Genomic DNA, 27500 nt, shown 5'->3' with positions numbered 1-27500 from the left:
TAAAGCGAAGATTAGCCAAGCGTCATAGCCCTATTAAACCCGTCAATCACATCCCCTTTCTCACACATGCACCAGCTCGTAAACGTGTTACACACACCACAGATCCATCACTCAACCTATCATAGCTGGGTTTTGAAAGCTTTTTTTATTAGTTTTTTCAGGTCATCACTAGTACGAAAAGATCACTTGTTATGATTTGAGTGCCTTCATGTTTAGAATCTTAAGTGCTACTGTTTCTCTACACATCTCAAGGCTACTGTATGTGTACATACAGTTGTGATACTCTAGATTTCGTGCCTACAGCTCAGTGTAACTTAAACACCTGGTATATACAATATTGTATAATTATATAACAGAAGTATCTGAAAATGTGTATCAATACAGGTGTTTACAATTGGATCTTTAAGGCTATCCCTAATTGCATAATCAGTATCTTGATTTTAAGCCTGCAATCTGAATAAAGTATAAACATCATATTATATTCGAAATGTTGTACTTTGGGGTTTCTGCTGTGTATGTTGGCCTACAATGCAGACAGAGTGAAAAAGCAAATAACTTATTTGCTGTGTTTATGGCTCATTTCAGACTGTTCGCTCGTTCCAGTTGGTGGGGTGTATGCTGGGAACTGTTGAGTAAGAAGGGCGAAGACTAGCCTGAGAGCAGGAGTCTGCCTTTGAGCTGAGGCCTTTTGGGCGATGCGAGGTGACGTGTTTGAAAAAGCTGAGTGGGCATGCGCCTGCTGGGCATGCTCCCAGAGAGCTCAGAACAGGTTCACCGCGCTCGTCTGCCTCGCTGACATAGGAGGAGTAACAGCAACGAGCAGCACAGCGGGTAGCCTCGTCCTGAATCCACACATTTAGATCTGCGTCTCATTCATCAGCCTGGTAATATGCATGCTAGATTTATGGCAGTTTCTTACATATGCCTCAAACGTGCAACACGGCTATTTAAATTTTTGTAGCACAGTCAAAAGTTCAGCTCAAGCAGAGGCCATGAGGGAGCGCTGGCTGCACATCAACAGGTGGGGCCATCATGTGTGTTAAATTATTCTGTTCTAAAGTTAAAATTCCCTATTGTTTCTGCGAGTGGCATGTTCAAAAACGTGAGGGATAGTATACGTGGTCATGCCAAAGAAAAGCTTGTCTCTCAGTTCACACTGCCACACCTGTCTGACCCAGACAAAGTCATGTGCTTCAGAGCTTATGCCTCCACATTTCACTCTTTCTCCCTATTAGCCCAAAAGCTTTATTATGCTTTATATATGACTTGCATATGAAATGTTCCCCATGTGGGTAGAAGAGTATGTGAACACCTGGTTTCACACCAGAAATTTAACTGAATAGCTTTTTGTAATCTGTCTGATTTTAATGAAGGCTGGAATAATGTCATCCAGGGCACAATGCCAGCTCGTTAAAGTATATATTAAAAGTTATAGATAAAAAAAAAAGAGTGCGATTGGCTGGGCACCTGGTGAGAGCCTGAGAAGGCGGGGCCTCTGGACATCCACATTGAGGTGACTGTGGATCCACTCTGGAAGAAACAGGTTTTAAAGCCGAATGTGTGAGTGGGAAGGCCGTAACTGTGCTTCCCTCCCAGGCCTCCCATCTCTGCTGTGAAGTGATCTTCTTAGTTTAGCGGGAACAGCAGGTTCTCAAGATCATTCGGAAGCTGTATTCCGGCCAGGGGAAGGTAGGCGGGGGCGTAGCAGTGAAGGGACGCTGGAGTACCGCACGCACCAGCCGCCTGCTCCTCTGGGCTTTGGCTGCCTGACTGCGCTTTTTCCCTCCTGTTGCTGATTTCCTGCTCGCATTCTCTTTTCTCTCTTTGCACTTTCTTTTTCTTTTTATCTTTTTTTTTTTCCCACAGTGTCTCTCTCGTCTCTTTCCGTCTTCTCCAAGCTGTCATTTTATTCCAAGACATCCAATCATTCTGTGCAGGATCTGAATGACTTACTCCTCCGCATTTAGGTTGCATCCCTGCAACAACTCGCCACTTTTGAAACTACTGGCTCTCAAACGTAAATGACTTGTAAACAATCTCCATCTTCATCACTCGGAATTAGCCCAGTCTGAGTCATTTTGAATCATCAGTTTGTCACTTAGTGTCATATCGACTGCCTCCACGAGCGAACGGCTGCGTGCCTCCCAGCATGCTTTGCAGGGCCCAGTCTGATAATTAGGCCCGGCCGGGTGGATCGATAACGTCAGCGGGAAATAGGGTGGACAACAGATCACACCCCAGGGTGAGAGTGCTTGCATGGAGGGAGCGAATAGAGAGAGCCGTGGGGTAAAGAGGAGAGAGCAGCAGGCGAGGTTGCCTGTGAAGAACTGAGTGATTTGTTCAGATCCACTGGCAGACACCGAGCACAAGCAGCGCGAGGGGAAGAGGGACAGCATACAGAGACACTGCCGAGAAGCACATACACCTCACATCCTTTATGCTTGCTCACACACACTCACAAACACACACAGACACACACACTTTCTCTCTCTCTATCTCTCAGTTGCTCTCTCTCATCCCCCCACGCACACATGCACTGACTCATCCGGCATCCAGGTTGCCAGATATTTGGTTGTTGATAATGTTCTCCTGTGGTGCAATAGGCCTTGTGTTCCCCTCCATTTTGTGCATTTAGCAAGCAGTCTCATGTAATGAAGAATGTGGATTATGATTTAGGATGAAGCCGTGGTCCTCTGTGGTTCCAAGGATAAACAACATTGCAAGCAAATTTTTGCACACCGGTGAAAATGTTTCCACACAGGCTTGAGTGTTGTTTCAACTATGTATCTACAGATAAATCCTGGAAATGTGTCACATTCGGGATTCTGTTTAACAAGTCTACATGTGAAATGCCAAGAGGGTGGTGCGAGTATGTCAGGGCGGTGAAACGGACAGAGTGAGGCGGGTGGGGGCACATGGGCAGACAATAGATGAAGGACTGCTAATCATCCCAATGCGCCCTGGCACAAAAATGCCTCAGTGAGGACGCAATGCTTCCATGGAGGCATTCCTCACTGTCTAATCCCCATATCGACCGCTGCGATCACCTTAATCCAGACGAATCGGCTGCGACACCACCACCATGCGAAAGGAGTTCGCCTGTAAGGCATGGAACTCTGGAAAATCTCTGCTGTCACAAGTCTTTTCATGTGTCTCTAATACGAGTCAAAGCACCTCTCCTTCTGAGGCCATGTTTACACTCAGAGACTCCAATAAAAGAGGGCTTTTTTTGTTTGTTTAGCCCAAGTCGAGGATGACATTTTAATTATTGTTTGGCTGTGTCAAATATTAATGAACATTAGGGCTTGTTGTCATTAATGGAATTAAAATAAAACGCACATAGGAATGACAGATAATTATCATGATGCTTTCTCCAAATATTTGAGTGATGCAAAGCTGGTAAAGTGATGAATGCAAATGATGCATTCTTAGATATTAAATAATCCCTGCAATTAATTAATGGAAAATGTTATGTAAATCTTCTGTAAATGTGTGCAAAGAGAATAAGTATCCATTCAAGCATTCTATCCTGTTTCTTGGCGTGCATATTAATTGAGGTGACCTGCTCTTGAGGGTGTCACGATGATATTAAAGCTTTGATTAAGCAAACTGAATAAAAAATTGCTTTATTCTCTCCAAGTGTATACCTGTCTGTCTGTCAGATGGTTTTTATGAGTTTTGGTTGAAGGATGAGAAGTTTTTCAGTTATAGCATATACTTATAGCTAGATATTCGAGCCCAGTATTAATAACACAGGCTCAAATCTTCAGGCACAGTTCAGATGGGCCTTTCTATTTATGAAACACACCTCTTTACAAATGGTAATGACTGAGAATCTGAATCCCATCGCATGTCAGACATATCATTATCTTCCCATAATTCTATGCTTCCTTGTTGAAGATACCTAGTCTTATAATTAACACTGATAACAATAGCCACAAAGGGAGTGCCTTGAATTTGTTATTTTATTTTTATGAAAATGAATGCATAATAAGAAGAGATGTGTTTGTTAGAGGGTGATGCTATTTTTATTTGAGCCTCTGTTTTATTGTGAACTAGGGAGGGGGGTTACTGAAAATATTGATTACCATATCTAAAACTTTTATGTGGAACACATTATCCAAAAAAAAAAAAAAAAAAAAAAAAGAAATTATATATATATAATATATATATATATTTATATAGTGGCACCAACTCTTCTGAGTCTGAACCTCATTTATCTGCTGCTTGGTTTATCATGCTACACTGTGTGTTGCAGTCAAGGGGAATAATCTGAGAACCTGCTTCTTGATTTTAAGAAATATCAGTTGACTCCTGTGATTATTTTTTCCCCCATTCTTCTGTCTCGCAAACTGTACCTAATGAAAGCGGATGCTCACCTGCAGCAGAAGATGCGTCGGTCCCCCTCTCCCAGTAAGACTTTAACCAGCTTTGCATGCTCACGGGTTCAAGGATTTAAGTGGATTTAAAAAGAGTCAGGTGCTGCTGTGCCTCCTGATCCATCTGTCCTTCCTGGCACTGGCCCGTGCCCTTTACTGTCTTCCTAAAGTGAGGGTTGCATTCTCTCTCCCGTAGCGATGAAGACGAGCCTCGGCTGGGAGAGGCAGCTCCTCGCAGGCCGCTAAAGGTCTGTCCCTCCCTGCGCACCCCAACAGATGGTTTTAAAGCCAGCTTTCCACTGCCACATAAAGGCCTGCTTCGCCAGTGCTGGGGAGGCTGACTTTTTAATGAGTCGCGCAAAATAATGCCACCTGTCTCATTCAGCACAGTTCCTTGGCAGAAGCCGTGAGCACAGTGCTCTGCAAACTTCATTACTGACACGGCTCACAGCGGTAAGGAAACAAATGAGGTGTCCACTTACAAAATGTCAAGATAAACAATTAAGAATTGAGAATTGCCTTTACAGTGCTTTGGGGGAATTATGTTGAAAATAACAAGCATCTTTCCTTTGACTAAAGAGGGTAAAAGATATGTTTACTTAAATTTCACTTAAATTCATGTATATTTTAGAAATCATATAAATCATATAGCCTGTCCTCAAAGGTCATCATAATCTACACCTGTGAAATTGCAAGGTTACTTTTAAAAGCTGGAATCTCTAAATGCTCTCTGATTCTATTATTCATATTCCTAATATTTCCCAAAATGCAAAACATGCTTTGTAGCTTAATTAGATCAAGGAAATTAGATAAATTAGAATTCATCATTAGCAGTAGACATATGCGTTTGTGTGTTTGAGTGGTTGTGCCTGTGTGTGTCTGTGTGCACGCACGAGTGAGTGTGTGTGTGTGTGTGTGTGTGCACTTATGTGATCTCTTAGTGGCGACAGTGAGCATGTGGAGAAGGAGAGAAGAGGACGTAAGGAGCTGTTTTACACTCCACTCCATTCTGACAGGGCTAGTCCCCAATCTGTGCTGAGGGGGAGTGAGGAGAGGGGCCGTGTTTGAAGTTTCACACCTGCGGTAGGAGAGAGGGAGAGAGAAGAGGGGAGGCAGAGGGCTGGAAACATCTCCAGGCCATTCTCCGCACTTCTCCACATCCCTCCTTTTCCCTACCCATCTTCTGACAGCAGCTTCAGACTGCAAGAGGGAGAAAACCTCCCCCCGTGTGCTTCTCCCAGAAACACAGACATGTCTACTGTCACACACACGCACAGACACACACAGACACACACGCACGCACACACACAATCTCACACACACGCCTACCCCACGCTGTTCCTCTATCTCTACTTTATGCATATTTTTTTTCCTCACTTGCTATCTCTCACTCTCTCTCTGTCTCCCTACCTCACACACACACACACACACACACACACACACATTCACACACTGATATTTATTTATCAACACACAAACTCACTATAAAAGTGAACGTGGTTGTCCACTGATGCTGGCAGGCTAACGCCATTTGATGCCTCACCATTGAATGAAAAGAAAGAGCAAGAGGACAGAGAGAGAGAGAGAGAGAGAGAGAGAGAGAGAGAGAGAGAGAGAGAGAGAGAGACAGACGGACGGACGGACGGGCAGACTTGTTCATGCCCTATCTGCCCCAGCAGGATGGCACATGCTAATACCAGGAGGCCGTTGACACTTACAGATTAAGGGAATCTCTGGCTATTTTAGGTCAGGCCAGAGTGAAAGAGTAATGCATCCTATTATTCTGTCACTGGGGCCTCGATAATGACATCAGCCCTAAACGGATATGTGAGGTTCAGGCGGGGAGGCGCTAGGACGTCGTGTGCGCGGTTCCCCAGCCTCCCTGCATACGTTTACCATAGCGGATGAGGAGCCGCACTGACGAGGGCAGGAACAAATGGGAAGGAAGCACGTTGGAGGGGCAGGGAGCGAGTTAGAGGGAGAGAGCGCAGGGACGGTAGAGGGAAAACTGGAGACACACAGACACCAAATTCATGAGAGAGAGAGAGAGAGAGAGAGAGAGAGAGAGAGAGAGAGAGAGAGAGAGAGAGAGAGAGAGAGAGCAAAAGCAGGAGAGAAAGAGTTGTGATAGTGGTGGGCTGATAATTGTGGCGTGTGAATGAAGATATCAGGAGAGCCGGGTGGGAATGGAAGGACATCAAGCGTACTGGATATGTAACTCCTCCTAATAAATGTAGGGAGTAGCTATAGCAGCAGATATGCAAATAAAAATAAGTGCCTGAGCTCCCAGTGGTTGATGTTGGACTGGCTGGTCAATTTAAAATTTAAAAACCTTTTTAAATGGATTACAAAAGAAATAAACAAATAAATAAACACTAATTATTAATGTGGTAACATCATGTGTTCCAAAATACTTGTTTGAGCACTTAATCCCTCCTTTAAAAGTTATGATTTTTAATAACCAAGCAAATCCAAAATGTCTAAGAAAATGAATAGACAAATCATTTATTTAACACGGGTATGCTGTGAAAAGCAGAATTGACTGAAATATATCCCAAATAAAAAAATACCCCCCTCCCCCCAAAAAAAGTACAAATACAGGACTTCTCTTATAGCACTTCTCAATCAGTGCACTTTTCAAAACTCAATCAGAATAGAAAGAAAAAACACAGGTTAAACTAGTTTGTTCTGTTGTTGCTTACCTGATACTTAAAATACTAGTAAAACAGTAATAACAATAATATAAGCAATATGAACAACAACCTGTCTCTTACGTTTAATAGCTAGTTATTCAGTGAAGTGCACACTTAACAGGCAATCAAAAAAAAAAATTCGATCAAAAGAGCATCTATATGAAGACAATGCAGATACCGACACAAGAAGATTAAATTCCTTTCCAAAAAAACAAAACAAAAAAACCCAATCCAAAATAATTATCCTCATTTAAACCTTAAATGTTAATTTAGATTTTGTCGGGGTGCCTTATGTTGGTGCCCATTACATTGGGCTCATAGTGCAGACAGGTAAATCCCAGGCTCAGCATACAAGCGCAGTTGTCGTTGAACTTTCAGCTGAAGTACTACTCACCCATTCCAGGAGAAGAAGAGAAGCAGCAGCCTCAGCTCCAGTGCAGTGGGGAGAGAGAGAGAGAGAGAGAGAGAGAGAGAGAGAGAGAGAGAACTCCCCGAGCTAGCCCAGCACGGAGCACTATACTAGACTAATGGCGCTCCTAACGTACTACGTAACAGCAGTTCAAGCGGCTAGTTAGCCAGCCAAACTTCACAACTCATTATGAAGTTGTTGGGGTTTTTTTTTTACAACCAGAACTATTCACTGGCAAGTCTTCACAGAGCGAGTACTTAGACCTAGAACACAAAATCCATTCACAGTTCTCCTTTTGACAAAAGCTAGCTACCTAGCTACTGCAACACTGAAACTGTTGTATTCTGGGAAAAGAAACTGCCAAAAGCACATAAAACAAACAAACAAACAAAAAAAGCGTTACCATTTGGCCCATATACACTGTATATTAAGTCTCCGTTGAATTAACGTAAAAGTAAAATAGAAATAGAAAGGGGGGTGGGGGGTGTCCTCATATAGAGAGTTGTGAATTGCATCCAACATCTGCCTAATGAGCTCTTTTGCTCTGCTCCTTTCTCTGCTGATGGTTATTTTTAAAGCACCATCCTATCCATCCACTTATAATTTGCCGACAGCGTATGACAATGAAACGTTACCTGAATGGTCTAATTATGCAAACTCTGACCAGAACACAACAGGCAAATGGTGCAAAAAAAAAAAAAGGAAAAAAAAGAAAGAAAGGCAAGCTGCGAAATTGAGTCCTTCTGCAAATAACGTGCAAAACAAATTATATACATAAACAAAAGCATTTTTAGGGGTTCCTACATTTGTTTTGAAGAAAAGTGAAATCCTGCATTTATCCCTGCCTGTGACAGCACTGATATGACAGATTATTAGAAAATGTATGAATTTAATACATATAGGCCCACTTCGGGCAACTATTTTTTCCCTACATGCTTGACTGATGCCCAGATGTACTAAAAATTGAGCATAGAATAATACCACACAGTAAACAAAACTCTGGCTTTGATTAGCAATGAGAAAACTGACATCTTCACCTGACTACCTTGCAAAGTGTGTCTCTCACCACCTCTACATGCCCAACATGCACATTGCATGACCCCATTCGTGTGGTTAACGTGGGAATAAAACGGAATCGTATTTTTTGCACCATTCTCCCATGAGCATGAGCACAGTGCTGAGAGCAGGTGGATTAGTCGGTATCAGCGGACGCCGCGTGCTTGCGGATACGCCGTGACTTTGCCACGCTGACGTTTATAGAACAGCCTTTGATTCCTTCTTGTGCTCTTTCTCACTCCATCTGTGCGGCACATATGATGCAGGATCTGCCATTATGGAGGAGCTGTGATGTACAAGCTTATGACTCCTATATTCTCAGTGTGTGAACACAACAGTGACTCATTTACTAATGGTGGATAAGACCCTATTTGCTCAAATAAACCATATGAAACATGGACGTGAAACGCTGAGAGGATTTGGACATGTGAAGTACCCACCCCCCCACGCCCTGAGTGCATGGTACCTTGGACCTGGACATGAGCTGGTATACTCAAAATGTCCTGATCCCCTTAAGCCTCTTGCATCTTTAAGGCAATAGACAGCCGAATGCGTATTTCAAACAGGGCGCTGGTCTATCGAGAGCCTGTATTTATGAGGGCCTGTATGTGTGCATCAGGCACGGATGTCTTCTCCTCCTCCACTGGGACTGAGTGGAAGCTCAGAAAAATAGGAAGAAAACACAGAACATCATGGGATATAAATAGCAGTGGTGGTGGGGGTGGGGTATGGGAGTGGCAATGGTGTGGGGAGGAGTGTGTGTTGGGAGGTAGCTGGAGACACAGTAGGGAAAACTGGAGATCCTTTCAGGGATATCCTCCGTAATGGAAAAGGGAGACAGTCCGAGCCTTCCCTTGCTCTCCCTTCGCACATGGATATTTTATGACTATTAATGAGATAATGATTAGATCTGTATATGGTTTAATGAATTAACATATGAATACATAATCATGATTATTAATGCTGAAAAGAGATTAGGCCTAACATGTATCAATCTGTGTCTTTCTTCACAGAGCAAATAGCCAGAAAATACATTTCTTGTGGTTCAAAGGGTAAAAACTACACACTAAACATTTTTTGTCAAACTAAACCCATTAGCATCACCTTACTGACAAGCTCATCTCAAGACCTCTGAAATCATGAATAATGCATAATACATTATACATGATATATGAATATGTATTGCACTTAGGCATTCACGACCAGTGCTGTCAGCATGGAGTAATGCATCTCCAGTTAACCATAATGCACATGCTGTTAACCAAAGGCCATTTTCAGAAGCGCTCATTGTTCTGTGTTTGAGACTAAAGAAAAAAAAAAAAGGTCACTAGCCTGGACAAATGAAGGTGCATGCCAGCAGCCCAGTGACTCTGGCAGAGAGGAGCAAGACGCTCGACACGCACCAGCATTACTTCCTGCCAGCCCTGGCCGCCGGACTTAGTGGACTGGGCCGCTGCCACCTCACACAGAGCCGAGTTTCCCACAACGCCGGAGACGATGGAACATTGCCTGAGCCAAAGAGACAGGGAAGAGGAGCAGACGGAAAAGTGGTTGTAAATAGCAAAACATGCAGAATTACCCACAAGAATATTTTCCTTCTCTTAAATGACCTTGCTTTTGTTATAGTGACTTCGCAACCCCACTATGACTGACCATACATCCCTTGCTATTGTGTGAGCTTGGCACAAAAACAGAACTACCCAATCCCTTAATTGCTGTAAAGGCTGACTGATGAGTAGATATGGAAATGATGTCTGCTCTCATAGGAATACTTGGAGGCTGCAATGCGGGAACATAATTGATCGACTGCGATACCCAAACAACTTATTCCAATTGCTCCACTCGAAAATATCTCGGGCTTTTGGGATCTCTGGATCCTGCTATAGAGCAACTACCACCACATTTAGTATTAACAGCAGTGCTTCTCAATGCTACCTTAACACCTTTGGCTAGCATAAATGCATAAATGGCTATGATAAAATGCATCAGAGTGGCGTTTTTCTGGTGAAACTGCAGTTTGACTCCATCTCTTTCTCTCCCTCTATCTCTCTCAGTCAGCAGCACCTCCTCTTGACTTGTGTTAAGAAATGATCCTTTATAAAATTCTCTTTCTATACTCTCTCTCTCTGTGTCTCCAAATCTTCATGTCGCAAACTCCTTCTTTGTTTCTCTGTCTCAAGCTTGCTTTCTCTAAACTTCTCGACTGCCTCAAACTCTTTCTCTCTTCCGGGATTTTTATAGTTTTCAAATACAGTGATTTGAAATTATCACCATAGATTAAATTTGTACTTTCTTAGTCTACTTGACACGAACGTCTGTTTCCCTCGTGCTATTTATATTGATATCACTGCTTCTACTACAGGAATCCCATTTGAAAATGAAGGAGAAAGCTTCATCATTCCTGAACAACTACCATTTCTCTCATTGATTTTCAATCAATGACAAGAACGTTTCTTCCTGTTTGGCATGACGTGTGTTAAATCCACGCAGCGAGCCTGAACTCACTTCGGCTGTTTAGTGTGTCGTGCTAGTGTGTGTTTAGTTCACTCGCCTTAGTTCACTGTGCGTGAAGTACCCCCCCCCCCCGCACGATGCCTTTGTTAAGATGTAGCGCGAGCAACAAAGAACATGGAGGCACGGAGGGAAAGCTCACGTAAAATTAGGTTTCTAAAAATGAATGTCACTAATAAAAAGCTGACCTCTCATTTTTGCCGTCCACATTAAAAGGGTGACACCCTCTAGCGGCTTTCGAAAACACTCGTTACAAATGTCATTAATGTCCTAATTAGTACCATTACTGTTGTTGAAATCGACTGCAGGGAATTGAAATTAAATTGATCCTTGACATATTTCATGCGCTGGATCACCGCAAGGGTACGTAAAGCTTTCGGTTCAAAACTTGCTAACAAGGAGAAAACAGACTAGTGAAATGTTCACATAATGCCTGCCTACGAGACAAGTCCTAGGAATACGCGCGGAATTTCGACAGAGGGCGCTGTTTAGCGGCGCTTGGTGTGCTGCTCTCATTTCGGGCGTCGGAGGACTGCAGCGGCAAGCACGCTGTCCGGAGTCCGCGTGTCATTCCCCTCGCACGGCTCTCGCTGCACACGCAGAACACGAACGCTTAAAGGAAAGGAGGGGGGGGGGGGAAACGCACTCGTTCAAAATCTGCTCAGACGAGAAATGGACTACATTCTCTCAGACAGGCGTTGTTCGTGATGATGATCGGACTGTTACTTTCTCAGTAAATACAACGTGCCCACCCATGCAACGTGTAGAAAGCAACGGAATTTCAGATTAGATATAACATTATTTTCAAACACGTTTTGCACGAGGATCACATTCACCTTTTAAACAATACCATCCAAAACCTCCTCCACCAATTTCAACTACTTGTAATAGGCTACTCACTGTAATGACAGATACATGCGATGGTTAAGTATTTGACTTCTGGTCACGGCTTGCTCAGGGAGAGCCGAGGGAGTTTTGCGCAGTTTGAAGTCACCGCACACACACCCTCACTCACTCGCTCTCTCGCACTATCTCGCCAGTCTACCAAGCGTCGCTGTCCGTGGTGCCCGTTCTAGTATTCGGCTAGGGAAAAAAAATTCAGTAGGTGATAGGAAAAGGGGTGAATATAAAGTATTGGGAGCATACACACGTACTGTTTGCGGAGGGCAGAAAAGCCGCCGTCCGACACTGCTCGAGCTCGCAGTGGACTAATGAATAGCATGCCGAGGCGTGCGGACTGACTAAGTGAATAGGAATCCGCCACAAGGGAAATATAAAAGAAATAAAATCGTGAGACCTATGGAGTAAAAGTGCAATTATAAATCCTATTTTATTTTTGCGCCCAACACTGGCTGTGAAACACGTTATTTTAGGCTGAATGAATGTATTGTTTTGCTGAGTCGGTATGCTATGCGCGTTATGCAGTTCTTTTCGCCTACATGCCATTCATCTGAAATTTACAACACAGAATCACGCAAAATGCTAACGATAAAAACAAAAACGAAAGAAATCTTTGAATATTTTCATTTTAAATGGCTGACCCGAACTAAATATACTAGCTTTATAAAGCTTGAATCCAACCTAACTGCCACTATTTAACTCATCGTTCTCCAGGTTACAGGGTATGCTATCTAAGTACGTACTGACCATTATAATCGAAAAGTGCGATACCCTACCCTCTGCATCCATCTCCAGACAAACACTTTGTCAGCTTTCCTTTAAACTAAGCGATCAAGTTCTTCTTTCGTTACGTGCATAGAGAAATGAGCGCGAAGGGGTGGGGAGAGCGAAGGAGAGCGAGAGACTGCAATATCATTTGTGAATCGCTCGCGGAGTGCCGCAGATACAGGCTGCAAACGCACGCGGTCGTGCAGCAGCAGGTAAGGAGCGCGAGTGTGGACGGCGAACGCAGGACAGAGGGACGGTCCAAGTGTTGGAATCTTCAAAATATATCCCTTGCACCTCTTTCGGGATTATAACTCCTCTTTGTTTCACGCTATTTTTTTTCTGTTCAGTGTAAACATTGTTTAGCACCCCGGCAGTGCGGAGCCTGTTTTTAAAACTCTGTCATGCTGAGAGAACTATAAAACGATGTGCGTGTGCGTTATCATTGGCTGTGGTGGCTTCAGAAATTTCTGCTCATGAACACGGAGAAGCGAAAGGACAGTTAATTTTCTGCTTACCAATAAGCAAACGGAGCGGAGAAGTTACGCGATCCCGCTGGCACATCAATTTTTATTCCGCATAGTGGGAATATATCCTCCTGTGGAGACATGTCGGATCCAAGAAGATTGGATTTTAAAACACTTTAATTTGCATCAAAATGGATTGAAATATTTATTTTTGTGCTATATACTACAGTAACGCTGGTTTAAGTCATCTCTGGCGTGTGTATTTCACTATGAATCTTGAAGGCATTTAATGACTGGAAAACAATGACTATTTCGTTAGTGCTGCGTTCAGACCACGGGAGTCGTCAATCGTAATAAATAGACTGAAGTGAATATATTTGCGGCGGCAAAAGAAAAAACAAACAAACAAACAACAACAAACAAACAAAAAAAAAACCAGGAGTGATTCTTTCTCTGTCTGAAATTCACCGCAGCTGAGGCAGTGTAGAACGCGTCCAGAGGGTGAAGTCGCTTGCACAGAGAACTGACTACATCTTAAACGGAGAGGGAAAAGACTCGGTTAGCTAACAAATCTGATCAAACTGTTGATCACAATTACTCTTAGCTTTTATTTACTCAAACGGGGTGATTAAACGCAGGGAACAATGAGGACTACTAGTGCAGTGGACTATCACTGCTACTGTTTTCTGATCTTGCAGCTGCTGAGTCAGCCCGCAGCGAAGCAGGTGCTTCGATACCGCTTGGCCGAGGAGGGTCCTGCCGATGTCCGAGTAGGTAATGTAGCCACGGACCTTGGTATCGTCGCGGGCTCTGGGGAAGTGACTTTTACCTTAGAATCTGGCTCTGATTACTTTAAGATCGATAACATTACGGGAGATCTGAGCACCAACGAGCGGCGGATAGACCGTGAAAAGCTGCAACAGTGCCAAATGATTTTTGATGAGAACGAATGTTTTATAGATTTTGAAGTGTCTGTGATAGGACCCGCGCAAAGCTGGGTAGATTTGTTTGAGGGGAAAGTAATCATTTTAGACATAAATGACAACACACCGTCTTTCCCGTCTCCCGTGCTCACGCTCTCTGTGGAGGAGAATAGACCGATTGGTACACTTTATCTTTTGCCCACGGCCACCGACAGAGATTTCGGCAGGAATGGAATAGAGAGATACGAGCTGATTCAGGACAACGGCGAGAGCTCTGTCCGGCGGCTGGGGTCTGCGAGCTCCAGCAGCGTGGACGCTCACTCGGGCAAACGGAGATTCGACGACGGGGCGAGCAGGAGCAGCGTCTTTGAACTTCAAGTTGCTGACACCACAGACGGCGAGAAGCAACCGCAGCTGATCATTAAAGGCGCTCTGGATAGAGAGCAGCGCGACTCTTACGAGCTGACTCTGCGCGTCAGGGACGGGGGCGACCCCCCACGCTCCTCTCAAGCCATTCTGAGAGTGATGATCACAGACGTGAACGATAACAGCCCGCGCTTTGAGAAAAGCGTGTATGAGGCGGACCTACCAGAGAACAGCTCCCCTGGCGCCCCCATCCTCCAGCTAAAGGCAGTGGATGCTGATGTCGGGGTTAACGGGCAGATCGAGTATGTGTTTGGGGCCGCCACCGAGTCGGTGCGGCGGCTGTTACGGTTAGACGAGAGTACAGGCTGGCTTAGCGTGTTGCACAGAATTGATCGGGAGGAGGTTAGCCAGCTGCGCTTCAGCGTCATGGCACGTGATCGCGGTCAACCGCCAAAGACCGACAAGGCAACCGTGATCATCAACATCAAAGATGAGAATGACAACGTTCCAAATATCGACATAAGAAAGATTGGACGCATTTATCTGAGAGATGGCGTGGCGAACGTGGCGGAAGACGTGGTGGTAGACACGCCCATTGCATTGGTTCAAGTGTCAGATCGTGACAAGGGACCAAACGGCATTGTGACTTGCACCGTGGTTGGGGATGTTCCCTTTCAGCTCAAACCTGCGAGTGAGATAGAGGGTGACATGAACAAAAAGAAATATTTCCTGCATACTTCAGCACCACTTGATTATGAAGCCATACAGGAGTACAACGTTGTCATAGTTGCAGTCGATTCAGGCAGCCCCAGTCTGTCCAGCAACAACTCACTAATTGTAAAAGTGGGAGACATGAATGATAATCCACCCATCTTTAGCAAGAACACGATGGAGGTCTCATTCCCAGAGAACAACGCCCCTGGTGAACGTGTACTCACTGTAGTGGCCTTGGATGCCGACAGTGGCAAAAATGCAGAAATTGCCTATTCGTTGGACTCCTCTGTAAATGGGATATTTTCGATTGACCCGGACAGCGGTGATATTCGTGTCAACACTATCCTGGACCGTGAGCAAACGGAACGCTATGAGTTCAAGGTTGTTGCTAAAGACAAAGGCTTGCCTGTTTTACAGGGTTCGGCCACAGTGTTGGTGCTTGTGGCAGACAAGAACGACAATGAACCGAAGTTCATGCAGGACGTTTTCACTTTTTATGTGAAGGAGAACCTGCAACCTAACAGCCCTGTGGGAATGGTGTCTGTGATGGATGCAGACAAGGGTCATAATGCTGAGATAAGCCTCTACATTGAAGAGGAAGAGGACATATTCTCTATTGAGAACAACACAGGAACCATTTTCTCCACAGTAGCATTTGACCGTGAGCAGAAGACCACCTACTCATTCCGCGTCAAGGCTGTGGATGGCGGGGATCCACCCAGATCGGCCACAGCCACTGTATCACTTTTTGTGGTGGACGAAAATGATAATCCACCAACAGTCACCTTCCCTATGAACAACTCCTACACTCTTCTGCCTCCATCCAGCAACATCCGGACGGTTGTGCGGACGGTCATAGCTACCGATACCGACACAGGCAACAACGCTAACCTCAGCTACAGCATAATAGGGGGTAACCCATTCAGACTGTTCGAAATTGACTCTGCCACTGGTGTCATTTCTTTAGTTAGCAAACTGGAGCAGAAACATTTTGGCCTCCACCGCCTGGTTGTGCAAGTTAATGATAGCGGGGTTCCTTCCCAGAGCACCACCACACTAGTGCACGTATACGTCAACGAAACGCTCTCCAACTCCACCGTGGTGGACGCCCAGGTCTCCAAGAGCCTGGGGACTCCTCTCAACGCCGACATAGCCGGAGACCCCAACTACGACTTGGGCAAGCAGCGCTTGAGTATCGCGATCGGCGTGGTGTCAGGTATCATGACCGTCATCCTCATTATTCTCGTGGTGGTCATGGCCCGCTATTGCAGGCCCAAGAACAAGAATGGCTATGAGGCAGGAAAGAAGGACCACGAGGACTTCTTCACCCCGCAGCAGCATGACAAGGGCAAGAAGCCCAAGAAGGACAAGAACAAGAAGAAATCCAAGCAGCCTCTGTACAGCAGCATCGTCACGGTTGAGGCGTCCAAGCCCAATGGGCAGCGCTACGATGGTGTCAATGAGAAACTCTCCGACAGCCCCGGAATGGGCCGTTACCGCTCAGTGAATGGTGGGCCTGGGAGCCCGGATCTCGCCCGCCACTACAAGTCCAGCTCACCCCTGCCTACTGTCCAGCTCCACCCCCAGTCACCCACGGCAGGCAAAAAGCACCAGGCAGTTCAGGATCTGCCCCCGGCCAACACCTTCGTGGGCACCGGAGATAACATATCCATTGGATCTGACCACTGCTCTGAGTACAGCACCCAAACCATCAACAAGTACAACAAACAGGTAAGACCCCATCTCACTTAATTCTCTTACAACAGTAATTACATTTCTTTCATCTTCTAGTCTTGCTCCTTCGTTAGAATTACTTTATTCACTAGCCAGGGTCCAGTGTAATAGCACGGTGCTGGATATATGTATTTTTAGCTGAGCTGTCTGTTTCTCTGTATCGACCTGTTTTGGCTCACTGTGCCATTAAATGTAATACTGAAAGTGGCGCGATGGCATCCTTTAGTTAGGGAGATCGTATTTTGTGCAACCAGCTGCGCTGAAGCCCTGGCTGCGGTGGCGCTCAGACAAGGCTGTGTTCACAGCGCAGATGAGGTGTCAGCATCTGTGACCCCTGTCTGTGTATGTGTCAGTGGAGCGGATAGGATCACACACGGCTCTGGTTTGCGGCTCTCCCGTCTCAGCGATGGACCTGTGGTTAGCATGAAGGTTTCCTAATGCCAGGTTGAGACAATACGGCCAGGCCCACCCCACATCCGCTCCGGCACAGCTACCTTTCCTAGGCGGCTGAGAGAAAGATGATAGAAAGGAGAGAATGAGGGTGGGGTTGAAAACTGTGGCGTGTTCGTGGCGGCCGCGGCAGTGGGATTTGTAGTGCTTCTTCAGGATGACTGTGAGCATCTGGGCAAGAGGTCACATTTAACATTCCTGTGCATTTGTGTGTCTGAACCAATCTGTGAACTCTCCATCTCTCCTCTTCCTCTCGCTCCTGCTCTCTCGTTCTCCCTATCCACCCTATCTACCTTATCCTATTCAATTTCCCTCCTTTCTCCTTTGTGCTCTCTAGTTCCCCTTTGTTTATACCACTATTTAAAATGGTTCTCCAGACTTGACAGGGCATTTATATTCAGAACTGCATGTGTGAATTAATCAGTTGATATCATTATTGTTCTCTCTTCCTTTGGATTGAAGAGGAAGGAGGCGAGGTTAATACACGATGAAGTCAGACGTTTATTTTGTGTTTAAGGGGAAAAGAACATTTGGCCTGTTGTTTCATGTGTTTTCCATAGCCGACTGATACATTATTGATCATTCTCTAAGGTGGACACGATGTAGAAGCAACCGCTCTTGCATTCGTAAGTGCTTCACTCCCAGCGCAAGACACATTTCCTTGTCTCTTTTCCTAGTTATTTTTTTCTCTCACTCTAACCCGTACATTTATTCTCTATTTCATAGTATTTTCTTCCTGAGGTCTCAGGGTTTTCACATGTAATCTGTTTTCCTTCTCTCTCTCTCTCTCTCTCTCTCTCTCTCTCTCTCTCTCTCTCATATTTTCTCTCTGTATTTGAAAACATGTCGTTCTTTTTCTCCACTCGCACCTCTCCAGTCGCTGTTTTACCCTTGTCTCAGTATTCTTCTCACATTTCTGGTCTGTCCTTGTCCAGATTCCTATTTGCTGCTTCTTGCTCTCATCCTTTGTGGTTTTGCCATCCATCAACCACTCTCTCTTTCTTTCTCTCTCTCTCTCTGTCTCTCCCCGGGCTTTAATGTGCTATGTTGAGGCGTCCACTTGTGAGAGGAGTGCTATTACTTTATGTTTCTTACAGGGGTCTCATGCATAATTAAACGAGCACTCTGCTTTCTGCCACGGCACATGTATTGTGTGTCCACATACCCCGTTTACATATAATAATTTATTTACTTTTATTGGAGCATTGCAGTGGTTTGTGCATGCGTCTTCTTGCTGAGGACCCTCATGCGCAACCTGTTTTTTCTCTCCACAAGGTGTGCAGTGAAAGGCTTCTCGCCATTACTGATATGCAATTATTGCTTCTTAAGCGTGGAGGTGCTATCAAGTCTAGCACTGTTTTGTGAGTTATCCCTGCTGACAATTTAACAGGGGCTCCCTTGATGTTTTATTGAACATTATCAGGACTAGCCAATGTGCCCCTGCAAAACCCATTGAGTTTGCTACAAAGCATAATAGTCTATATCAAATGCATTGTAAGGAGAAGTCATTAGAATTTAATTTTAGCGATCTACTGCTGGGAGCCCTGTAAGTTCTCTGCTTGCTTTTATGGGTGAAATTGGACTTCTCTTGTGTTGACATTTGCGTTGACGTTAAAAAGGAGCTAATCTCTCTCCCCCCCTTCTCTCTTATACAGCGCTTTCCTTCATACCATGGCATTTAGGCGGAAATACTGTGTTCTCATGCTGCAGTTATAACATTAAGCAATGAGCTCTTTGGATTTGTGACGGAATGGTGCTGCTACTTCTGGGAGGTGACCTGCTGATTTTAAATTGGCATCTCTGGTATCTGGACGTTTTGTTGGGATGATTGAAAACCCTTGCTTGAAGGAGGGCCTTCTTCCTTTCCTCCACCCACGTCAGGAAATACAGTGCTCAAGGCAGTACAGTACTGGATAATCTAGTCAAAGACTGTGCAGTGCGTTTGTGCTTTGAGTTGAGAAAGAGGCCGAGTTGTTTTGTTATATACTGGCAACACCTTCTTCTGTGTGCGAATTAAATCAGGGATGCAACTGATAGGATAGATCAAATAGTGCAGCAAATTGTTTTGCTTGAATTGGATTTGAGAGATAATTTACAAAAATAAGCCCTCAAAAACAGCATTAAAGAAAGCGTCCTTTCCTGTATAATGAAACCTTCCTCTCCTGTTTAATGGCCCTATAGTGAATGAAACCGTCCTCTCTGGTTTAATATACCAAGAGTGAATGAAAGCCTCCTCTCATGTGTAATGCTCCTATAGTGAATGATCCCTGAAACTGCACGTTAACCTGCAGAATGAGACTGAGGTCTTTCTGATCGTATTTGATTTCAGCTCCTGTTCTCTGACATCTGAGATGCTTCCTCTCTCTTTCTCTCTCTCTCTTTCTCTCTCTCTCTCCTCTATCTTTCTCTGTCTGGTGAAAGAGAAGACAGCGACAAGAAAGAGGGCCCTGTTAACTGGTTTAGAGAAAGGTCGCTACTGTTCAGAGTGTGTGTGTGGGTATGCGTGCACGTGCGTGTACTAGTGCATGCACACGCATGCGCACACTTCGACCATTGGAGACCTGAGAATGTGTGGTCTAGTTTCAGGTAACCTTCTCCTCATGACCCCTCCCCCAACCCCTAGCTACTCACACACACAACCTCTCCTCCCACACACACACCTGAGCCACAGGTAGCCCCAGACGGGTAACCAGATGATGGGTGGAGCATGGCTCTTCGGTGTTCCTTGCACACAAGACATTTATGCAGACATTAACTCATCCGTGTGCAGGTGGGTGCTTGCGTTCCAGCTGTCACTGCGCACATGCGAGGCGGAACGACGACGACGAATTTGACATTTTAGTTTGTTGGAAATGAATAATCCTTTTACCTTTCTTGCTTGATTCAGTACTTAAATTGAAAAATGTATCTGAGCTATCCATTAAGGTATATTATGTTTAACCAATTCATTCCTGTTAAGAATGCTGCCATAACAAAAAAGTCTAATTTGCTAAGCCCATATGCTTTCTTCAAATGTGACATGAATATTAAATACATAATCTCTGTACTTATTCTGTGATGAGCATCATTAGGACTGGAGTCGAGGGTGGCTGGCAGGTGTTGTTATGCCTTAGACAATGGGCTAATTCCCCAAACATTTGCACACATCTCTGGCCCTGTTTACCAGGGATACCTCCATCCCGAGCATCTCTGCTTTGCATTGGCCACTAAACACTACAAAAACTGTCACTTACAAATCAGGGGTTACCTTTGTGTGTGTGTGTGTGTGTGTGTGTGTATGTATGTTTCTGTATTAGTAAGAGAGAGAGTGAGAGAGAGAGACATAGAGAGAGTGAGCGAGAGAGAGAGAGAGAGAGAGAGAGAGAGATGTGTTGTGTCTTTTTGCATTTTGCATGTGGTCTCAGACATTGGGAAAACTAAATTCAAATCCAGTTCACGTCTTTGCATTGAATGCAGGACAAATGTTTCCTTACGGGAGCTGCATGACACTGCTGGGCTGAGGCGAGACTGGACATGCTCCTCACACTGCCACTGTGACTAATTTCAGTTCTGCCCTTTCAGCTGTTGAGACGGGAGACTTTCTTTCTTATTCAAAGCAGGTGAAAATATATGGAAATGCCTTTTCGAAAATGCTGTTTATGAATTGCCCGCTGTTGTATATCAGGTGACCCCAATACTCAGGGTACTCGAACATTTAGCATATTTTGTGCCATTTCTACGGTGCATCCAGGCCCCAGCACAGGGGAGAGATAGTGCTGGAAGCTGTTTGACTGAAGGGCAGTAATCTGATGGGCACCAGTTGTTATCTGCTGCCTACATTACCGAGTTATTAAGGAGAGTTTGTCAGGTTACATCTGTGTCCAAGGAAGGAGATTAAATTATATGTCACGGAATAGACAAAAGACTACTGAGGATATGCTTGCGAAGTGAGAGCTAGAGGCAGAGAGAAGGAAAGCGAGAGAGAGAGAGAGAGAGAGAGAGAGAGAGAGAGAGAGAGAGAGAGAGAGAGAGAGACAGAGACAGAGAGAGAGAGAGAGAGAGAGAGAGAGAGAGAGAGACAGAGAGAGAGAGAGAGAGAAAATGGCATGTAATATTGAAGCCTGGGGGTGGGGTGTGGGTTGTTGTATAGTGGGGGGAGGCGGGTGCACAAGACATGGGGAAGTTGCTGTAAAGATACATGTGAAATGTGTCTGTAAATATGAATATACAAATATAATCCTTTAATATTTAAAGTAATATAATACTATATTTTGAGGTTAGGATGAGCCTAAGCAATGACCTAACTGAGTACAGCTGGACAGAGTGAAGGGACGTATTGGAGAGAAATGCACCCAAGGCACATTACTTAGTGTCATGGCAGAAATAGCAGAATAGCCTTCATCCTAATGGAGCCGCTGAGTCCCCGCTGTGGTTAGCGGGGCTGTGTAAAACCACGGCGTAGATCTGCTCTGACATGATGGAGTCAGGGAAGAGTACCCTGGTAAAGATGAGAAGTGCTACTCAAAGCTTTGTAGCCATTTCTCCTGATCTTTCCGAGTTATTATAGGAGCGTCCGCTTGATTTGTTTGCTTCCGCTTTTAAGTAAACCGTCCTTTCAGGCTGCAGCTGATGAGGTAGCTCGAGTGGGCCTTGAGCAGCCTCTCTATTTCCTTCTTCTCTCCTTTTTTCTCGCTCTCTTTCTCGTCCCCGCTCTGTCTTTTCATCTCTTTGAAATTCGCTTTACTTCGCCACGGCTTCTCCCTATTTTCTGTGCTCCGGAATGTAAATGCTGGTGATTGAATCTGAAACGGCGGAGGTGCATCTGTAACACTTGTCGCGATAAGATGATGAAAGTGGCAGGACGAGGAGAAAGAAGCAACAGCTGAGGGGGCGTGGGGGTTTGTTGGGAGGGGGCGGAGCCAAGCACCAGCCACTCTTGATCAGTCGTCCAGGGGATGATTGTAAGTGTCGGTGTCTTGCCGATGTGTGCACTGGCTGTGTGGTGCCGTCTCAGCGGCACCGGACGGCGAGATTTTACGGCCGGTGAGAGCGGAGCAGGTCCAGTTCGGCCAGGTAAATCGCTGCCTGCATTTGGATGGCATCGCATAAATGGATGTGGCATGACTGTCACAGTGGCAGCTCTATGTTTGTTTGTTTGTTTGTTTGTTTGTGTGTGTGTTTGTGTGTGTGTGTGTGTGTGTGTGTGTGTGTGTGTGTGTGTGTGTGTGTGTCTGTGTATAGCATGTGGGCTCCTTGACTGTTTGTAAATCAATGCACTTTCTCTCATCCTTTTTTAAAAACTGCATAATTAGTAAGTATCACTTTGTATAGTTGTGGGTCAACATGGCTGTCAGCATACAGAATGGAGCCCCAGATGGGGCTCCCTGGCTCCAAGCTGCAGAGAGACAATATTATTTTACTGGGAAACAAAATGTTATGCGTTTCTGCAATTTATATCATTCACATTGTTTGTTTAGAAGGTTAAGGACATCATGTGACCTTTAGTTGTGTGAGGAACGTGAGTGTATGTGTGTGTTTGTTTATTTGTGTTTGTGTGTATGGGTTAGTGGTTGGCTTTGTACCTGTGTGTTAGTGTGACAGTGTCTCTAATACAAATGATTCACAGATGTTTTTCTTGACACTAGTGTCAAGGCAAGCATACTGTGAGAAAGAGAGTGAGAGAGAGAGGGGGAGACAGAGAGGGAGAGATACAGAGAAAGAAAGAACGAGAGGGACAGAGAGACATATCAAGACTAAGAGTGAGAGAATGAGACGGAGACTGGAGTCCCTCCAGTCCATTTAACTCAATCTCTGATGAACACACACTTGTCCTTCATAAGAAAGAGGGAGGGGGCAATATCTCAGACTTACATCTACTGGCAGACTCTGGCCCAGCCGGCAAATCTAAATACTCATTAGCTGGATGGACGTGCGTTTATGGGCTGAAGTAATAGGCACAAAATGTGACTGACAGCTCCCCATGCACAGTAAGCAGGTGATGCAGGTGTAAATATGTATGTGTGTGTGCGCATGACTCTGCCAGACAAGACGTTCAGTTCTAAAACTGATTTTCAGATTTTCGTCTACAGGTCAGATACAGAACTAGACCAATTGACAATGCACACATGCAGGTGCATTTACACCCATAGGTATCTCTAAGGACAGTGACCCTTATATTAACAACTTCTAGTCTGTGTCCACTGATACCCTCATAGAACATTTCTAGCTTTGAAAATTATTAGCAAAATCAGCTTGTCAAGTTTTGTATTTTGTTTACTGTGAATAGTAATGCCTGCTTAGTAATGACTTCATACAGAATCAGAAAATGTTATAGAGTGGAACAGTCTCCTTCATATACAGCTGGATTAATTTCAATTGCTCTGTTTGTGTACAGTGACAAAATTTCCTTTAAATCACTATGACAATACTCCCAGCACTTGCATTCGGAGCACATCACCGAGTCTGAGCAATAAAGCAGAACACTGGGAAGAACTGAGTGAGAACTGTTTATGATTATTGACTGAAGTTTATGGTGTTACCACAGCAGACTAGGTTTGTACAGGTAAGCAATACAGGTTGACAGCTGTAATACACAAAAACTCACATATGTACAGTTTTAGCACCCTTCCGCTTGACATCATTGGTGAAGTCCATGTCTTCTTAATCCCTGCCCTGTTCTATAAAACAGCAGAATGTTGGTGGGGAGGCTGAAATATTAAGTGAGGTGTGATCTCGACTACTTAAGTGTGGATTCAACATTAAGGCCAGTATAAATAATGCAAATGTCTAGCATGCTGTTTTGAGGCAGAAACACTGTTAATCTGCAAACTCTCATATGGGTGAAGTAAAGACAGCGGTGCAGCTTGTCAGCTAAACGCATGGGAAAGGAAAAGGCTACCCTGAATGTCTCTGTGAAGCCTTTCTTGGTGCTGTGCTTCCTTCTTGCCAAACTCCTAAAGGGATTATGTGTCCGTGTACGTGCACATGTGTGTCCGGTGTCCATCCAGTGAGCTGATGTGTGTGTACATTGGGAGAAAGTGAGTTCAGCATCTATCTGCCAGACTGTGGGATAGTAGTGTGTGCTGCAGCCATAGCAATCTCTGTGTGTGTGTGTGTGTGTGTGTGTGTGTGTGTGTGTGTGTGTGTGTGAGTGTGTGTGTGTGTGTGTGTGTGTGTGCGCGTGTGCATTTGTGGGGGTGTGTGTGTGTGTAGTAACAGGGTCCTTTATGGTTCAGCTGTTCCATCACAAGAACACTGACACATAGGTACATGCCTGAAAAGGTTTCAGTATCCCAGGTGTATGTGTATGTGTGTATGTGTGTATGTGTATATGTGCGTGTGTGTGCGCGTGTCTATGTAATATGTAGAAATCTGCTGCAAAAATCTGCAGACACAAATCAGCATTATTAAATAAACATACAAAAGCCTAGCATTTGGTAAATCCTGTGACTATGGGATTATTTTTGCATTTCTGTCTGCAGAATGGCTCCCCACTCACCCCCGACCCACTTCCAGCTCACAATAGCACAGAACAGAATTAAACTTGTGGTAGATGGTGGAAAAGTTCATTAGCACATAGCTCACGCACTAGCTGGGAAGTCCCATATCGATGAGAGGCCACCTGAGAGAGCCCAGGCTATTAGCGTTGGCCGATAAATCTTGTCAGTTGGCGGAGCATGGGGTGGCCTGTGAAAAATGAAGGTCACGAGCTGGAGTTTATGAGAGCCTGTTATAAAATACACTGAATTATGGAGTCCCCTGGGCATCCGCGCAAATGCTAATTTCAAACCCCTGGCCTGGGGTCCCCCTTGGCACTCAGCAGGGTGGGATTAGGCCACAGAGAACGATAGCATGATTTAGGATGGGTGATTCTGGGGGAAAGGGGTTTCGAGAGAGAGAGAGAGAGAGAGAGAGAGAGAGAGAGAGAGAGAGAGAGAGAGAAAGAGAGAGAGAGAGAGAGAGAGAAAGAGGAGAGAGGAGAGAGAGAGAGAGAGAGAGAGAGAGAGAGAGAGAGAGAGAGAGAGAGAGAGAGAGAGAGAGAGAGAGAGAGAGAGAAAGAGAGAGAGAGAGAGAGAGAGACTGACTAGGTTATAGTTAAGTTTTAGTTAACTTCTCACAAGCAAGTAAACTGACAATGCAATAGATTCAGATGATTGTACCTGTTAGTAGCATGAAACAACAGGCAATATAGAATACACACCACTGTGCGTGGAGATTTTTGTGTGCTTTTGTATATTACAGAGACAACCAGAGTCAGAGAAGAGGGTGAATTTCCACCTAATAAAGTCTTTTAAGGGCAGAAAACAATTTCTCTACAGATGGGCCCATGGCCATTTAATTTTCACCACCCATCAGATTTATAGAGTCTACCTGAGTCTCTGCAGCAGTCCAGCTGAGAATTCAGACTCTTAAAGCCTGCTATATAGTATGTGTGCAGTCTGGTGGGAGAGAGGAAGATAAAAGTGGCAGAGAGGGGTGGGGGGGCGGGGGTGTGGCACATGTTCGTTTCCCCAAGGTTCAATAATGACCAGGTTGTGTGCATCACAACATCAGACCCTGGCCCATTCGTCACCCACACCAAACCAGTGGTAAAGCCCATGCAGAAATAATCCCAGGGGCAAGGCTGGACAACCTGTGTTTGGGCAGGGCAGGGTGTGGAATAATCAAGGCATTATTTGCAACTTCATTTCAGTTTGTTTAGGGTGGGGGTCAAAACAATATTTGGATGCAGGAGCTGGTAAATTACAGAGCAGGCCATGGTCATCTTGAGAACTCCTGCAGGGCAAAGTAATAATCTCTCGCAGTGCTCACAAAATGGCCTCTTCCACAGGGCCAGGCTAGCTTTCCTGTCATTAATTTAGATAATGATTACTCATTTACATATACAGGCCTACACCAAAGAGGGGTCACTTATTTATGATGTTGTAGCAGCCGTAATGCGCCTGTGTGGCATTTCGGTTGCCTTAAATCAGACTAACAGTATTCAGTAAAAAAAAAAAAAAAAAAGCCCCTCCCCCGCTGGTCATTAAGCCTTAAATGCTGGCATGCAAGTATGGAGGATGCACGTGCGGAGATCCCAGCAGTAGTCAAGGGGCTCGAGAGAATGAAGTGAATCGCGCTTCAAACGGCGCAGCCTTGCCTTGCACGTGGCGGGTGTTCTGCGAGGTACGATTACAAATCCCGGCGCGTGCTGCGCGTAGTAGCGGCGCGTTTTAGGCTAAACGCTGTTTCCGCTGTCCCCACGCGCACCGCCTCGTCTTTATTCTAAATCCTTCTGAAAAAGGGCGTTTTTTCCCTCCCCCCGGCTCCGCTCCCTCTTTCCCCTCACGGTGTGTAAATCGAGGACATGACATTACCGCCGCCGACCTTGTAATTTATTTTTAAAACGAAAGGTGTTATCCTTGCCAGCATGGTGCGGGTTGAATAAAGCAACTTCAGATTGATTTCTGTTGTCTTCTTACATGGAACTCCTGGGTGGGCATTAACAGCGTTCTTGTTACTATGGTAATGGCGTTTCCAGCGCCTTTCTTCTTATAAAAGGGCCTTGGCTTTTTTTTTTTAACATCTTTTATTGCTTCGCGGTGATAAAACTAGTTGTAAACACATTTCGTGAAGCCTCCACTGGCGAGAGTAGGCTGACAAGTGTTGAGAAGTGTACACTTCCTCCTTAACAATTTGCAAAAATGGAAGGCTAGATTATCACGCCTATGTTTTGTCTAAGAATCCTACTTAATGCAGCCCATCTGGTCCACAGATAATTAAAAGTTTTTCTTCCAACACTCCTCTCTTCACACGCTGCTAAGTAGTTGGTAGGTGTTAAAGGCACCGCAGAACAATTGCTTTGACCGTCGAAAAACAACGTCGTCATTGCTGAAAGGCTCATTTGCAGCGTCCCAAAGGTGCGCTCCGAGGTCTCGTTCGTTAACGCTCAGCCACGGGCCTCTCTGGAAGCGTCAGCGGCTGTACAGAACAGCCAGGGTTGTTGCAGCACGGCATCCCCGCTAGTCCCTGCCAGACGTGCTGGTGAATACTGGCCTTTGCTTTGGAGATCAGTGGGTTTGATTCAGTGGGCTCCATTAGCCGTGAAACAGTGAGAGGTGCGAGAACTTCACAACGATGCCACGACGCTCAGGCAGCCTCTCGTAGACCTGGCT

At 45.0% G+C, this 27500-nt stretch overlaps 1 protein-coding gene and 1 long non-coding RNA gene across 6 annotated transcripts in view; one reads left to right on the top strand and one right to left on the bottom strand.

The window, feature by feature from the left end:
- Positions 1 to 6898: 6898 nt before the first annotated feature.
- Positions 6899 to 12857, bottom strand: LOC118240085 (uncharacterized). Of its 2 annotated transcripts, none has more exons than XR_004775257.2 (3): positions 12725 to 12857; positions 11949 to 12131; positions 6899 to 11660 (listed from the first exon to the last, which is right to left on the bottom strand). It is a non-coding gene; the product is annotated as an uncharacterized LOC118240085 (long non-coding RNA). The 2 variants fall into 2 exon arrangements; XR_014115924.1 differs by having other exon boundaries at positions 12696 to 12801.
- A 51-nt stretch (positions 12858 to 12908) lies between these two features.
- Positions 12909 to 27500, top strand: part of pcdh7b (protocadherin 7b) — a 106097-nt gene continuing 91505 nt past the window's right edge. For 2 of the 4 annotated variants that reach the window (XM_035519666.2, XM_035519667.2), the window contains exon 1: positions 12910 to 16914. In XM_035519666.2, the coding sequence (XP_035375559.1) occupies positions 13825 to 16914 (3090 nt within the window). In that variant the 5' untranslated portion in view covers positions 12910 to 13824. Of the gene's footprint in view, positions 16915 to 27500 lie in introns of all 4 variants that reach the window. The other 2 variants (XM_081694831.1, XM_035519665.2) reach the window with 2 other exon arrangements.

Source organism: Electrophorus electricus, chromosome 13, assembly GCF_041902795.1.
Source record: "Electrophorus electricus isolate QZ-2024a chromosome 13, ASM4190279v1, whole genome shotgun sequence".
NCBI classification, from domain to species: Eukaryota; Metazoa; Chordata; class Actinopteri; order Gymnotiformes; family Gymnotidae; genus Electrophorus; species Electrophorus electricus.
Note: the sequence above shows the minus strand (reverse complement) of the source record. Positions and strands in the feature narration are given on the sequence as shown.